This window comes from Anabas testudineus, chromosome 21 (genome assembly GCF_900324465.2).
Source record: "Anabas testudineus chromosome 21, fAnaTes1.2, whole genome shotgun sequence".
Classification (NCBI taxonomy): Eukaryota; Metazoa; Chordata; class Actinopteri; order Anabantiformes; family Anabantidae; genus Anabas; species Anabas testudineus.
Window position 1 is genome coordinate 17,624,621 of NC_046629.1, and position 14,121 is coordinate 17,638,741.

A 14,121-nucleotide genomic window follows, 5' to 3' on the forward strand; every position below is an offset into this window, starting at 1 on the left:
AAGGCTCCTCTAGTGATGTTGTCAGCTGCAATCAGGGAAAACGGAATCACTGAATGATTCCTGTTTTAAAGTGGGTTGATCCTTGCCTGGACAAGCATCTGCTCATATTTCAAGTATGGTACTCTGTTAAGCTGCACAACTTAAAAAACAAACACTTTATTGTTGCTTCTTTGAGTTGTCTGAAGCTACACTGACCTCATCTGAGCCATCCAGACAGTTATCATGTCCATCACACCGCAGGCTGGCTGACACACACCCTCCACTGGCACACACATACTCGTTCACGGAACATGAAGGGACTACTGGAGAAGGGCAAAGTATATCAGTCAGTAACAATCCCACTTTTCTCCCCCAGAAATCACTCAGGTGAGACCTTTTCAGTTTCTTTTTCTATGAACAAGTGAAAAAGCTGCACCTCAAGGTAATGCTGACAATGTGGCTGTTAGAGAGAAATTTTTAGAACTTGTCACTCCTAAATACAGTGTGATGTTTTCCATTCAGGCCAAAGAGCTCATACTGTGCACTACCTGCTGCTGGACAAAGTGCTTCACAGTAGCTGGTCAGTAATGAACAGTGGAATTCAACAGTGCAAATCAGAGCTGAGACCATTTCTACTCCTGAACAAAATGATCACATATTGATTTAAAGAACAGTTTATTTTTCAAGGTCCACAATTAAAAAGAAAGTCCATTGAGATAATTGAGAACATTTTAATCCTACTTATTTTCATATTTGTTACTGTACGCTGTGCAGTATCTTATGGACACATGTCAATACACTCATCATTTCCTACTGAGATGATGGGGCGTAATAGGGTCAGTATTAAAAACAGAATGGACCAATGCCGATGCAATAAAGAATAATTTCTTTTTAATAGAAATGTTAGCTTTGATGGGAGCTTTTTTATGGCTTTGGCACCATTTACAGAACCTTTACAGCGAAAATATGTGTGGGTATGAGTCACACCTATCACCTTTCATCTACTGACATAGACAGGAAATTATATTTATATTAGCATAGTTCTATATTTATATTCCAGAAACCATATGGTTTAGAAACAAGCAATGCTATATGTTCAGAGGAACAACTCTTGATTACTTATTATTTTGTTTTTAAAGACTAGGGAAAATAGTTTTACACCTGTTCCCTGGCAGTTTTTCTCATCTTCTCCCATTTTGCAATCTTCTTGGCCGTCGCACAGCCATTTCAGGGAGATGCAGAGGTTGTTGTGACATCGAAACTGGTCGTCTGCACAGTGTGCTTCACAGTCTTTCTACAAAGGAATACAGTAAAAATATAAAGGTAAAGACATTTTTGCATGTCACAATCACTATCTTAATATACATACTCATTTGGTACACTTTATAGTGTAGGTTCACAATTGTTCTATTCTGTCAAATAAGTTTAGTCAAATAACTTGGAGTTTTGCTGGCTGTCATCGTTCCTCCTGTGCATTCCCACTATTAAAGACTTTGATGAAGATGATTTAACTACTTAAATGACTCATCAGGCTAAAGCCTCATAATTGTATTAGTTAGACTTGGCTGAGGCTTTCAGGGCTTAGTTGAATAAGTGAAGGAGCATTCATATATTCTGAGATGTATTGCTATTGCCATTAAAAAAACATATATAGACAACCATCACTGTGCATTATAATGCTGATAGAAAGGCAACTGTGCTACTATACTACTATATTTGACTGTACTAACCCTGAAAGCAGGCTCTGGGGAAAGACATAATAAAGGGTTAATTAGGGTTGCACTGCTTTGCATGGAGACAGACTATACAGTATGTAAAAACTGCTTTGCAAATGTTGAACAGGGCAATAAATTATCAAGAATAATGAATTGTAATAACAAGCCTTTATCCTTGAATTATGCACAGCACTGCATCATTACCACTGATGAGGCATTTTTGTATGAATCCTGCAACAATCTCTTTACACCATGTAATCCTCAGTAAAGAAACGTTTATGTTCGTTCCTTAACACATTACAAGAAGGATAAATTTCAACAGCAATTTGAAGCTTCATAATATATTAAGATATTCAAGCATTTTTACAAACAAAACAGGCAGCATTTGTTTTGCTGAAAGACACTGGGGATTAGGTTTTCCAAAAGGAAATAAGTATGAGGTATTTTATGCACTAACATACTTGAAAGTGCAATAACTCATTACGGTGATATTTTCTGTCCAGCATTGTTTTGCAACGTAGCAACCATGACTGGGAGATTTGGACCAACACAATGAATTATGCCTAGGATAGGATTATTTTTATTGTAAGTGGCAATGCACGCTTCCAATTTCATTTCCCTTACCCACTTTGGATAGTTAATCCGTGCTTTGCTGCAAGCTCAGATACTAACAGGCAATGCCAGGAGATCAATTACAGACTAAATTATACTATCCATACACACGTGTATGCTGTAATTTGGCCTGGGTATACTGCAATTTGTAAGTCATTTTTATTGCCTTTGCACATTTTGTGTAAACTGACCTGTAATTTTTATATCAGCCAGTTCTGACCTCACAATGATACAATACATCAGTGAGCAGAGTGCTGGGCATGATATGTGTTCATACTGACAAAAAAAGGAAATATTGATGTTTGATTTAAAAGGATTTTTTTTATTAGACGTACTGAGAAGTATCGTAACAGTTTATTCTTAATTTAGTGTCTCAGCAGCAATACTCGCATGGGTTTACCTTCATTTTTGATTTATAAGTAAGTGGCACATGTATCAAATACTGGCCTCATCTGAATTATCCACGCAGTCGTAGTCCCCATCACAGCGAAATCTTGAGGAGATGCAGTCTCCATTAGCACAGGCAAAGTCCTTGTGGTTACAGGTTACAGGCTCTGTGTTGAGAAGAACACAAGAAAACGAAAAAACATGCCAAACTGTATATCTGGAAGTTTTTTCTGGGGATTGATGAAAGGGCAGCATGATTTGCTGTGGTTTTTAGAGAGGGGTAAGGGAAGCCTTGCATTGGCAGAGGTGTCACTATTACATCCTTCACAACATCCCCTTCTATTGTTTCACCTAACAAGCCTATTCAGGCCACGGGTGGAGTAAAACCAACCTGGAACAAAAATATGTGGTCTCTAACCAACTATCTTCAGACTGAAGAAGCTACTTGAATAAGTAGTGAAATTTTTCTACCCAACAAGAAGAAAGTCCAGTTGACATGACTCAACCTCTAGATAACTTTACCTGGATGACTAAGAATCTTCACCCATATGCTAAACTGTATCTCCTTCCAGAATCATACACAACAAACAGAGATTCCCCACACACAGTTATTGGCCAAATGTTCTGTGTTTAGATTCACATGCTAATGCCTTGGCAAAACCATTGCTTTAGTTAATTAAAGTAATTTTGTATTAGAAGTGGGGAAACTGGCAAAGCTGATCAGGATGTAAATAAATTCATTACGGCACTCACAATGTTGGGGGTAGGGTGTATGAGAGTGTGTGTGTGTGTGTGTGGGGGGGGGGGGGGTGCAACATACTCTCTGAAGCCAAAAAATCTTGTATCTGCCATTTAGTACAAGTCTGTCCCTAAGGACAATATTAGGACGTAGCTAAACAGCTGCATCAGATCCACTGTCTGGGCCCTCCCCTTGTTATCATGGACTGTTAGTTAATTCAGGATGTGTGTTATGAGTTGCACTGCAACAGAAACTCCCAGCAGGCATTGCAGCAAAATCTGATTTGCAGCCTCTCCACTGTCTGCTGGTCCACCTGCTTAATCCTTTGCCGTCCAACACTTGACTGGCTTTTATTTGCATTGCAAGTGACATTAATAGGTATGGAGAATAAGCATCTAATAATTCACATGAATGATGCACACTCAGCAAAAACACATAATAGGCATGCACAAACTTGATGTACAGGCAGGTAAATAATTCCAATCTCTCACACACACACTGTTGCAGGAATTTGCATGCTCAAAAGATATAAGGTTGGGATCCAGCATCATTTTGTAAGTAGATAAAAAGTTTTCATCCTAAAGCAATGTCAAATATCTAAACAAAAGGGAATATGATCTCGTTAAATAACAGAGCAGAAATGATATCAAGAGCTCAGGAGTCTGAGCCTCATGTTATTCTCAGAGATACAGCACAGCTAATAAGAGCATGCTTGAAAGAGAGAGTTGAGCCAGGCTGAATCGATAGTGGGAAACATTACCCAGGGTGTACAGAAACAAGTATGTGTTTGTGTGTGTGTGTATGGGTAAATGTGCGTGTGTAAGAGAGAGAGGAATTATGTTGGTTGTGGTGATGAGAGGTGCAGTCAGGTGTCCAGTTCTTCACTACCTTTGTGTGTGTAGAACGTCAACAGTGTATATGAGCGAACAAAGTGAGCTGACTGAAAGTGAAGGAGCCAGGTACTCACTGCAGTTCTCCTCATCTGAGTTGTCTCCACAGTCATTCTGGCTGTCACACCTCCAGTGGTCTGGGATGCAGTTGTTATTCTCGCAGCGAAATTCATGAGGTCCGCAGGTCTTTTCATCTTTTTCATCAGGAGCAAACAAACATGAAGATGAAAATGGCTTCAAAGAGCATGAATATTAATATTGTGCTAGCTATCATATTTTCTACGTGTAATCATAGTTTCCTCAGGGTTTCCCTGAGCAAGACTGACACTGAGTTCAAAACACGCTATGTACTCAGGAGGCTAACATGCCATAAGATGAAATACCTGACTGTGCTACCAATCACTCCTCAACAGAATTTGTGACAGGAAGTTGCCAAAAGGGAACTTTCTTCAAGAAACTATCCAAGAAAATTTACGAATACTGCACAAAAAGAACTTGATTTTTTTGGCCTTGTTACATATTGAATCCAAAGTGTGTGTCTGTTCCTATTAGTGCTAACTAGTACTACGAGAAGATATGACAGTGAGGCAGTGATATATTAAATGCCATATCTTTCAAACTGTGACAGGAGGTCTGGATATTAGCTTACTGTACCATCTCTTTGTCTTTTGTGTGTGTGTGTGTGTGTTTTAATTTGATTATTGTGCTGAATGTATTGTGAAGGGTGAGGGAGAAGAAATACATCCTGCTGTGATGAGAATTTAGAAATCTTTCAGATCTAGCATGTGGATTAAATAATGAACCTTCATCATTTTAGAGGTGCTAAAATAGTAGTAATAATGGTAATAGTATAACATTAATATGTAAGCCAGGAGAAATCTGATTAAAATGTCTATCCAAACCACAATGAGAACTGTTCAAAATATGTGCATTCATCTGAAAAGTAAAATATACAGATACTATTTGCTTCAGTAGTACTTGCTCACAATGGGTTTTCAAAGTCAAACTGAGAGCTTCCCTTTAAAAAGTAATTTTCCTGCAAACATCATCAGGGATAATGTCCAAGGTAATGCTGCTCTCCGTTAGGGAAGAGATGCATCAAAAGAAAAGGGTGGCAGATTTTGCCTAGATCTCTTTCCAACATGACAGCAGGAGGAGAAAATCAGGAGGGAAAGCTGGGTGCAGCAGCAGAGGACAAGGCAGCAATTCATTAGGAACCAGCTCAGTCACTTATAGCATACTCTCTAATGGATGCGACACAGGAAAAAAAGCAATATTTCCGTGCTAAGCTAGAGCTCATCATGGTGCCAACAAGTAAAAGCGTCCTTAAAGAGTCTGAGGTAATTCAAAGTAAATATAAAATAATCACAAAGTGACATGTTTCATATGCTCCACAGTGTTGAGGATGTTTTAGATGAATCATTAGGTGACACTACACATAATACAGTTTGAGGGGCTAAAGTCAAACATCGGTAAACTATGCATAGAAGGATAAACATTTCCCAGTATTACATCAGGGTCTCCTCAAGTTAATTGATATTAAAGCAACAACAAAACAGGAAAATCTCCACATGCAACAAATCTAAAACTGCAAAGTGATCTATTGAGGCATGAGGCAAGTGAGGCGTTAAACATCAAAGCACAAATACTCACATTACAATGTTGTGGAAGTTACATACACTGCCCGTCCAAAAAAACATGATTAAGTGGATTTAACTATGCAAATAGGTAAGAGCATCCCAATTGAATAATTACTGGCAAGAGATTATTTAACCCTAACTAATGCAGTGAGTAGCTTCTCATTTCTTAAACAACTATGTCTGAAGACACATCCTGGTCGTGGAAAAGATGTTATTCTGTTTCAGAAGGGTCAAATTATTGACATTCATCAACCAAAGAAAAAATCTAAAGAGATTGATGAAACTACTGTCCAGTGGAGGAAGGTCATGTGGTCTGATAAATACAGATTTACCCTGTTCCAGAGTGATTGGAGCATCAGGGTAAGAAGAGAAGAGGGTGAAGTGATGCACCCCTCATGCATAGTGCCTGCTGTACAAGCTTGTGGAGGCAGTGCTATGATCTGGGGTTGCTGTAGTTGGTCAGGTCTAGGTTCAGCAACGTTATGTGCCTAAAGCAGGGGTGTCCAATCATGGTCCTCGAGGGCCACTGTCCTGCTTGTTTTGCAACCAGCCCTGCACTTCCAGCTTCACACACACACACACAAACACACCTGATCCAGGTAATCAGCAGTGGGTAGGGCAGAGATAGCAGGAAAACTAGCAGGATAGTGGCCCTCGAGGACCGGGATTGGACATAACTGGCCTAAAGAATGACGTCAGCTGACTACCTGAATATACTGAATGACCAGGTTATTCCATCAATGGATTTTTTTCTTCTAAGAGCTTAACTCCATTGAGAATCTTTGGTAGAGAAGACTTTGAGAAGCTCTCCCATCATCAATGCAAGATCTTGGCAAAAAATGAATGCAATTCTGAACAGGAATAAATGTTGTGACATTGCAGAAGGTTATTGAAACGATGCCACGGTAAATGCGTGCTGTAATGAAATCTAAAGGTGGTCCAACGATATATTAGAGTATGTGACTTTTTTCAAAAGGACAGTCAGTGCATAAGCAGATAACCTAGCCCAGACACACATACAATCCATCCAGGGTAGTTTTATGGAAAGGCCACCTTTTTCTTCTGGATCACACTTACTATCACATATTACACTATCACATCAACATCTGAGCCTCTGGCCACTGGTCAGCTCTACTGGAGCTGTTGGGGTTAGGTGCCTTGCTCAAGGGCACCACAACAGTGTTCTTTTTCATTTGTTCCACTGAGATTTTGATCTACCAGTTCAGGGACTGAACAGGAATTGCAAGTCTAAAGTTATGTAGACATTATCCGGAGGTGCTGCGTTCCTGTGAGAACACAAATGTCCAAAGCAGTAGGTTTGATTTGCTGTGAAAAAAACACAGTGATTCTGTCACCTCACGCCACCCCATGCCTAAAACAGAGAAGTCCCATTAAGTGAGAACATGTCTGACATAGACAGTCTCCTGTTGCCACAGGTGCGAAAGAGTCATTTCAAACATTGTCTAGACCTGATTCTACAGACATTGTCCAGACTACTTATGAGTATAAATAAGATGTGAACCCAAACACGCATCAGAAAGACTGGCTGTATTATCATATAATAACCCAGTCTTAACATAACTTGTCATCAAAACATAAATACCACAAGATAATTAACAAGCACTGGGCAGCCTGTATAAACTGACATACGATCAATAAAGTATTCATTATAATTATTATATTTCTACATGAAAAATGACCCAATTCGTACTAGAGCGACAATGTTTCTGGTTATGGTATTACATAGGCTTGGTGGCCGATGCTTTAGATCTCGTCATTCACTGTCACTCTAGCTATTTTTGTCAGATCAACAAACTGATCAACAACAGATTTGAGTTTAAGATAGCAACAGAGTCTTTAAAATCTTATATTATTCTATGTTCTCTAATATTAAATAAGTCCCTGCGTGTGCATCGATAACAGTGCTCAGTGCACAATACAGGCAACGGAGCTGCTGACAACTCTTATGATCTCAGCAGGAACACTGGTTTCATCTAGCTTTTTCCACAGTGAACTTGGTCCAAGTGCTTATTTATATATGTAAATATATATAATATATGAGGTGGGTAGTGATAAAAAGTTTTGTTTTTCTATTACGGTAGATAAAGTTCCCAAGGTTGTTTACCTGCCCTAGCGATGACAGTTTTGACCTAAAACTTGGAGTGCTGGGAGGAAACACAATTTGATTAAGTGTATGTGTGGAGTCAGTGTTTAAAGACTGACAGATGGTGAAAATTCAGGCAAACTGAGATCATAATGCAGAGCTCTTATTGACAACAGGGACAGCTGTCCTTCATGGGTTTCTTCCTCAATGCAGTCGATGAGAGCAAGAAGAAAGATTGAGTCAGACCAGGGTGAAGCCAAGTGTAAAATTAATTCAGATTAAATCACACATGTCGCACTTTACCTGAAAAATACGTGGAGTGGTGTGATTTATAGGTAAGTGGATTTCCGCAACTCACCGCAATTAGCCTCATCTGACCCATCTGCACAGTCAGGGTCCTCATCACAAACCCAGAGTTTAGAAATGCAGTGCATAGATGCCTTGCACTGAAACTGGTCTGGGGAGCACGTGCTCTCAGCTGCAGGCAAAAAAGACAGGAGGTGTGTGGGAAGGAGGAAGGTGATACATATCATCACGCAGAAAGAAAGTTGGATTGATAGAAATAACCTGAATATTAAATAATCAGAAAAATGAAGTGGTGAAGCAATACTTTTTCAGGGTTTTAAGATTGCAAAGTGGCAGTAGATGCTCATTATAAGGCCTAACATTATTTCAGTTGGAATTTAAATTTTATTTTAATCGGTGTTCATTTCAAAAGTAGATTCAAACCACATTCAATCATGCTGGAAGTCTAAGAAGGAGTGAAGTAATTAGCTTCACTTTAATTAAAGCTTCTTTTTTTAATGTCTCTTGTTCTCCTCATTTTCTTTTTATTCAGTTCTTTCCTTCTCTTCCCCCTATTGTTACCCCTCTTGCAATCACATGCAAGACAAATGCAGCAGTCTGAAAGACTTGACTGTAATATGTGCTATTCTGATGAGTTACATCATGGCACAGAAAATCTTTTCCTATTCTCTGTGTGATTCAATATCTAATCCCTTTTCAGAGAGAACAGGAACGGGCCATTAACAAAGGTTGCCTTAATGTTTAATTTAAGACTATGTGATGTTCATCGTGTCACATGTTCTGTCCAAGCACAGAAATAAATTAATGGATTAAAAAAAAAAAACAATTAAGGTAATTGATTGTAGCCCATAAAGTTTGAAAATATTAAACTTCATAGTCAATTTTATAGTGTTTTTAGGTTTAAGTTGCAATGTTTGGACAGACTGATATATTCATAAGCTTCCCTGCCTAGAAGCTCACTAAAGCCATTTCTAAGACAATGAGCCTGAAAGAAATAACGCAGAGCCTTACGGCAGTCTGTCTCATCCTCTCCGTCGCCACAGTCATCCTGACCATTGCATCGAAGGTTAAGAGGGATGCATTTCTGTTTCCTGGTGCACTTGAACTGGCCTGACAGACAGATATAAGTCTCTGAAAGAGAAAATGAGATAGAGCAGTGGAAGGTTCAGTAGAATCAATAACAAATGCTGAGTCCAAACAAGCCAAAGCATATTGTACTACCAGACACTATCACAACTAACTGGTAGTGATTTAATATACGGTACCAGTTCACCAAAACACGTCCATGTACTGTGTTAAATGTCGGATGTCTGGTAGGTATTATATGTTTAGACACAGGTGACAAAGCATGTTATGTTTGTAGAATGTGCTGAATATATGGAAGTGGTTAATATAGGCTAGACTAAAACAGGCTAAAACACAGAAGATTCAAAGGAAGATTTGGGATGATGATGAATAAATAATAAATTATTTATCAACATGGTTCTCTATTGGCTATCAGTTGACAAACTAATCAACTGATTAGATAAATATTATGAACTCATTTCATCCACAGAAATCAAATACAGTAAGACAGCAGCACTGGAAACCACAGGTGGAATTACAGGGGAACTAAGTGAACACAAGCTCCCCCTAAATATCTCCCCTCAGACATCTAGGGGGAGCTCTATAAAAGTGTCCACTCTTGTGTTAGAGGCTATGTTTTATCTTCCGTACATTAAGTTAAAAATAACAGCATAAATATGTCAATATTGTATGTTAATTTGTTCATTACATTTCATTTTCCAAACATCTGTCACCACTAACAATTCTGTGTCTAGTCCTGCTGTGGCCATACATGCGTGGTATCACAGCACTTAAATTACTAAATTTATGTAGCCACCTGAACTCCTCATTACTGAATGGCACAGTATTTTAAATGGGCTGTAAGTTAATCAACAAAACTGTTTTTTCATTCAGTTCTTCAGCATAGTTTATGGGTAGTCATAATGTCAAAAGGAAAAAATGTGACAGCTCGATCAGTTTATCATGAAAGTAAAGACACAGTGACAGTTAACGACAAAGCGAGAAGCAGAAAAATGTTGCCTGTGTCCTTCTACGTTGTGATTTTTTGCTTGCGCTGATTAAGCTGATAAACTAACTGCCCACACTAGAATGTTTTTTGCAGTAACACTGTTACTGACTGTGCTGCCACCCACGTACGTATATGCATGGGAAGATGTGGTGCACAACAGAAAATAGGGCTCCCACAAAACCCACTAGTTCATATACACACCCCTCCAAAAGTATTGGAACAGTGAGGTCAGTTCCTTCATTTCTGCTGTAGACTGAAACATCAAACGCAGCACCTTTTGTTTGAACCCACCCATTTTGTTTGCACCCACAGAAATAAAGGAACTGGCCTCACTGTTCCGATACTTTTGGAACGGAGTGTAATTCAAACCCTGCTGGAAACACCATTAGTGTGATCAGTTGCAATATGCAAAAACTGCATAACACCATTATCTGCAACTATTAAACAAGACGTGACATGCTTGTATCCTTACCACAGTTTGCTTCATCTGAGTTGTCACCACAGTCATTCTCTCCATCACAGATGAAGGGAGGAAGTGCACAAAGGCCAGTGCCACACTGAAAACGGCCAGGCTGACATTTGAATTCCGCTGTTGAGAAAAAAATTATAGCTATACCCCACAGTACATTTAACAAAGTTTAATGTATAGCTATACGTAATGATCCAAATCTTGTGTAGAAGCGGCAGAATCTGGTGCCTTAACATGCAAAACCAACAATAAAAAACAAACACAAGTACACAGGCAGATGCAGACGGAAACATAAGGCAATTTGTTTCCAATTCAATTCCAATATCTCTCGAAACTCACCAAAACAGGTGTTGAGTTCAGGTTTATTACTATTTTAAACCAACCTTGGAATAACACTGTACTTACGGCAGTCAGCAGGTTCATCTGATCCATCCCCACAGTCATCCACTGTGTCACACTTCCACCAGAAAGGGATGCACTCATCTGTCCCACAGCGAAACTATTAGTAATACAGAAAATAAATATTGAGAAAACCACAGAATTTGAGGCCATGTTAATATTTGACTGTGGATTTAGACTTCTATACAACATTCTTCAAAGCCAAAGTCAAAATCAATACACAACCATTTCATTGGACCTAGAGCACGTTTCAGAAGGAGAAAATATATCAGAGAAAAGCAATTTGCCCTTAGGGGGAAAGTACTGATCAGGATAGAAAAGCAAAAACATGGTCAGACTAAACAAATGTAAAAATGGGAAGGTACAGAAGTGCAGCTGACCTGACTGGAAGTGCAGTTGGAGAGGCAAGTCTTATTGTCAGCAGCCAAGTAAAAATTAGTGGGACAGGCGCATTTGTGTTCCCCACCGGGGGACAGAAGACACAGGTGGCTGCATCCTCCATTTGCAATCTGACACTGATGCTTGGGCACTGTACAGAAGGACAGAAGAACATGGCTGTATTACATAAACTGTAGCCTACTTAAAATTACAGTATAATGTAGGGTCCTGACCACTGCTCTGCATGGTAAGATGGAGCACCAGATGGACTTCATACCTTCAGGCTGACGCAGGGAGTGGTAGACCTTGATGGATTTGATGGCCTGCCAAGAGTTGAGAAGTTCAATCCCTTGAGCACCAGTTGACTTGTGAGCACGTCGTAGTGATTTTGACTTTCCATCCGTCCAATAGACAAAGTCTTCAAACAATGTCAGTGCCATTACTCCTTGAATGTGATCACAGGGCACTGGAGATAGACAAATGGTAATTTTAAACGTCAATTCAATTCTGTTGTATCCAATTTACTGCTAATTGTGAAAGAATGACACTTAAATTACACATTTCCTGAAGATTTGCAGCACTGACATTTAAAACTTAAGATCAGTTACATCCACAAGAACATCAGTTCATTGGGTTACTTGATGATGTGATATGTTTGTTACCATTTCCACCATTAACACCCCTTACTAACATTATTTAATGTAATGTATTAACATTTAAAAATATATAAATGCCAGAGTAGGCCAGTACAGTGGTAGATCTACTATTTATTTATTTATTTATTTATTCTTCTCGTCTAACTTTCAGCAAGAAAAGAAGTTAGTGTCCATGCCAAAATGTCAAACTTTAAGAAGGACAACACCTTGGTCTCACCTTTGCGTCTTTGGGTGCCATCCATGTTGGCAAACAGGATGTGATTGTCGTCTGACCAGTATAGCCTCTTGTTAGTATAATCAATAGTGAGTGCAGTAGGGTTGTAGATCTCTGTGTCAATGATAACTGTTTGCCCTCGTCCGTCCATGCCAATACGGCCGATGTACGGCTGCTCACAGCAGTCTACCCAGAACACGTACCTAGTCAGAAGTATAGCACAGTTCAAAAAGCTCTATACAGTATGTACGTCAGCAGGCAAATTGAAAGAAATAATAATTTAAAAAAAAAGAAATCTGACAAGAGCTTGATCTTTAGGTTTCTGGATTAATCTGAATAAGCTTACCCTGTTTGGGGGTCCAGAGTTAGATCTGTGGGGTTTTTGAGGCTAGAACTGATCAGGATGGTAGGGTAAAGGCCATTGGATTTGGACACCTCCAGCGTTTTCTTTTCCACATCACACCAGTAGAGATTCTTTCCTATCCAATCCACTGCTAAGGTACTAGGCACAGCTGTTCTGTGGACTATCTAGTAAGATAAGGAGAAATAAATCATTTTTTCTAAATCTTATAACTGTTCTAAAGTTTTATTGGATGAATATATAGTATAGGTGTAAGTAGTATATAAAAGAATAAGCAAAAAGAAAAGGAAGAAAGAAAGAAAGAAAAGTGTTTTTATCCTTTATCACTGGCAAACACTAAGTACAAGATAGTAAGGGTTAGGTCTTATTCTGTCAGGTAGGAGAAATTTACCCAGACAGAAATAAAAAGGAGGAGCTGAGTCACTGAAAACCCATTTTTATGTCCCACAAACACCAATCCAAAGAGTGTAATAGCTCAAGATACATGCTCTGTGACAAAAAGCTGCTAAAGACCACTGCGGGGCAATCATTACTGACTTAAAAAGAAGAGCTTTTTTTTTTAAATAAATGTGTCACATATAGAACACTGTGTCAGATAGATGAAATACTGCAGACTGGCTTGCTGAGACATTTCTTTTTCAGTTCAGTTTAGTAAATTAACACAGAAATGTTTTTACTTTATGGCAGAATGTATTAATGGTATACAAAATAAATTTCTTAGAAGACAATATCTGTGAAATTGGTTATTTTTCATTAACTAGTGTGACTTTAAAATCCATTTTTATTATCAGGTTTTTCTGTCTGCATTTAAATAATTTAATATCTACCTAATATGTAAACAAATGTAACAATCTAGTTCTTAGTTTGTCAGGTTCGAGGAGCTGTGTCTTAAGACTTAATAATGTACCGACATAATTTGACCTATACATTGCATTTCTCAATTTAGAGACTACAGATGGAGTGTACAAATCATTCCTCCTGCTGTGTGACAGCTTCAGTTGTAGATGATATTAGCAAGAATATAATTATCCAACTCAGATAATTCTAATTAAATCTAGCTCAGTGCAGACTTATAGCGTGTCCTAATGAGATTCTAATTGTATTTTGATGTGCATTTACAACAGCACTAGCTGTTTGTGTGTCGAGTGAAGAGAGCTAATATATAACTAACAGATTTTATTTGACTTTGCAAAGGACT

At 38.6% G+C, this 14,121-nt stretch overlaps 1 protein-coding gene across 1 annotated transcript in view; it reads right to left on the reverse strand.

Moving 5' to 3' along the window:
* Positions 1-14,121, reverse strand: part of lrp1bb (low density lipoprotein receptor-related protein 1Bb) — a 176,067-nt gene that overhangs the window by 27,087 nt on the left and 134,859 nt on the right. Inside the window, 12 exon segments of the mRNA XM_026375678.1 lie at positions 196-299; positions 1,141-1,269; positions 2,750-2,860; positions 4,400-4,516; positions 8,425-8,544; positions 9,384-9,503; positions 10,919-11,035; positions 11,321-11,414; positions 11,695-11,843; positions 11,970-12,158; positions 12,566-12,765; positions 12,909-13,090. Coding sequence (XP_026231463.1) covers positions 196-299; positions 1,141-1,269; positions 2,750-2,860; positions 4,400-4,516; positions 8,425-8,544; positions 9,384-9,503; positions 10,919-11,035; positions 11,321-11,414; positions 11,695-11,843; positions 11,970-12,158; positions 12,566-12,765; positions 12,909-13,090 — 1,632 coding nt within the window.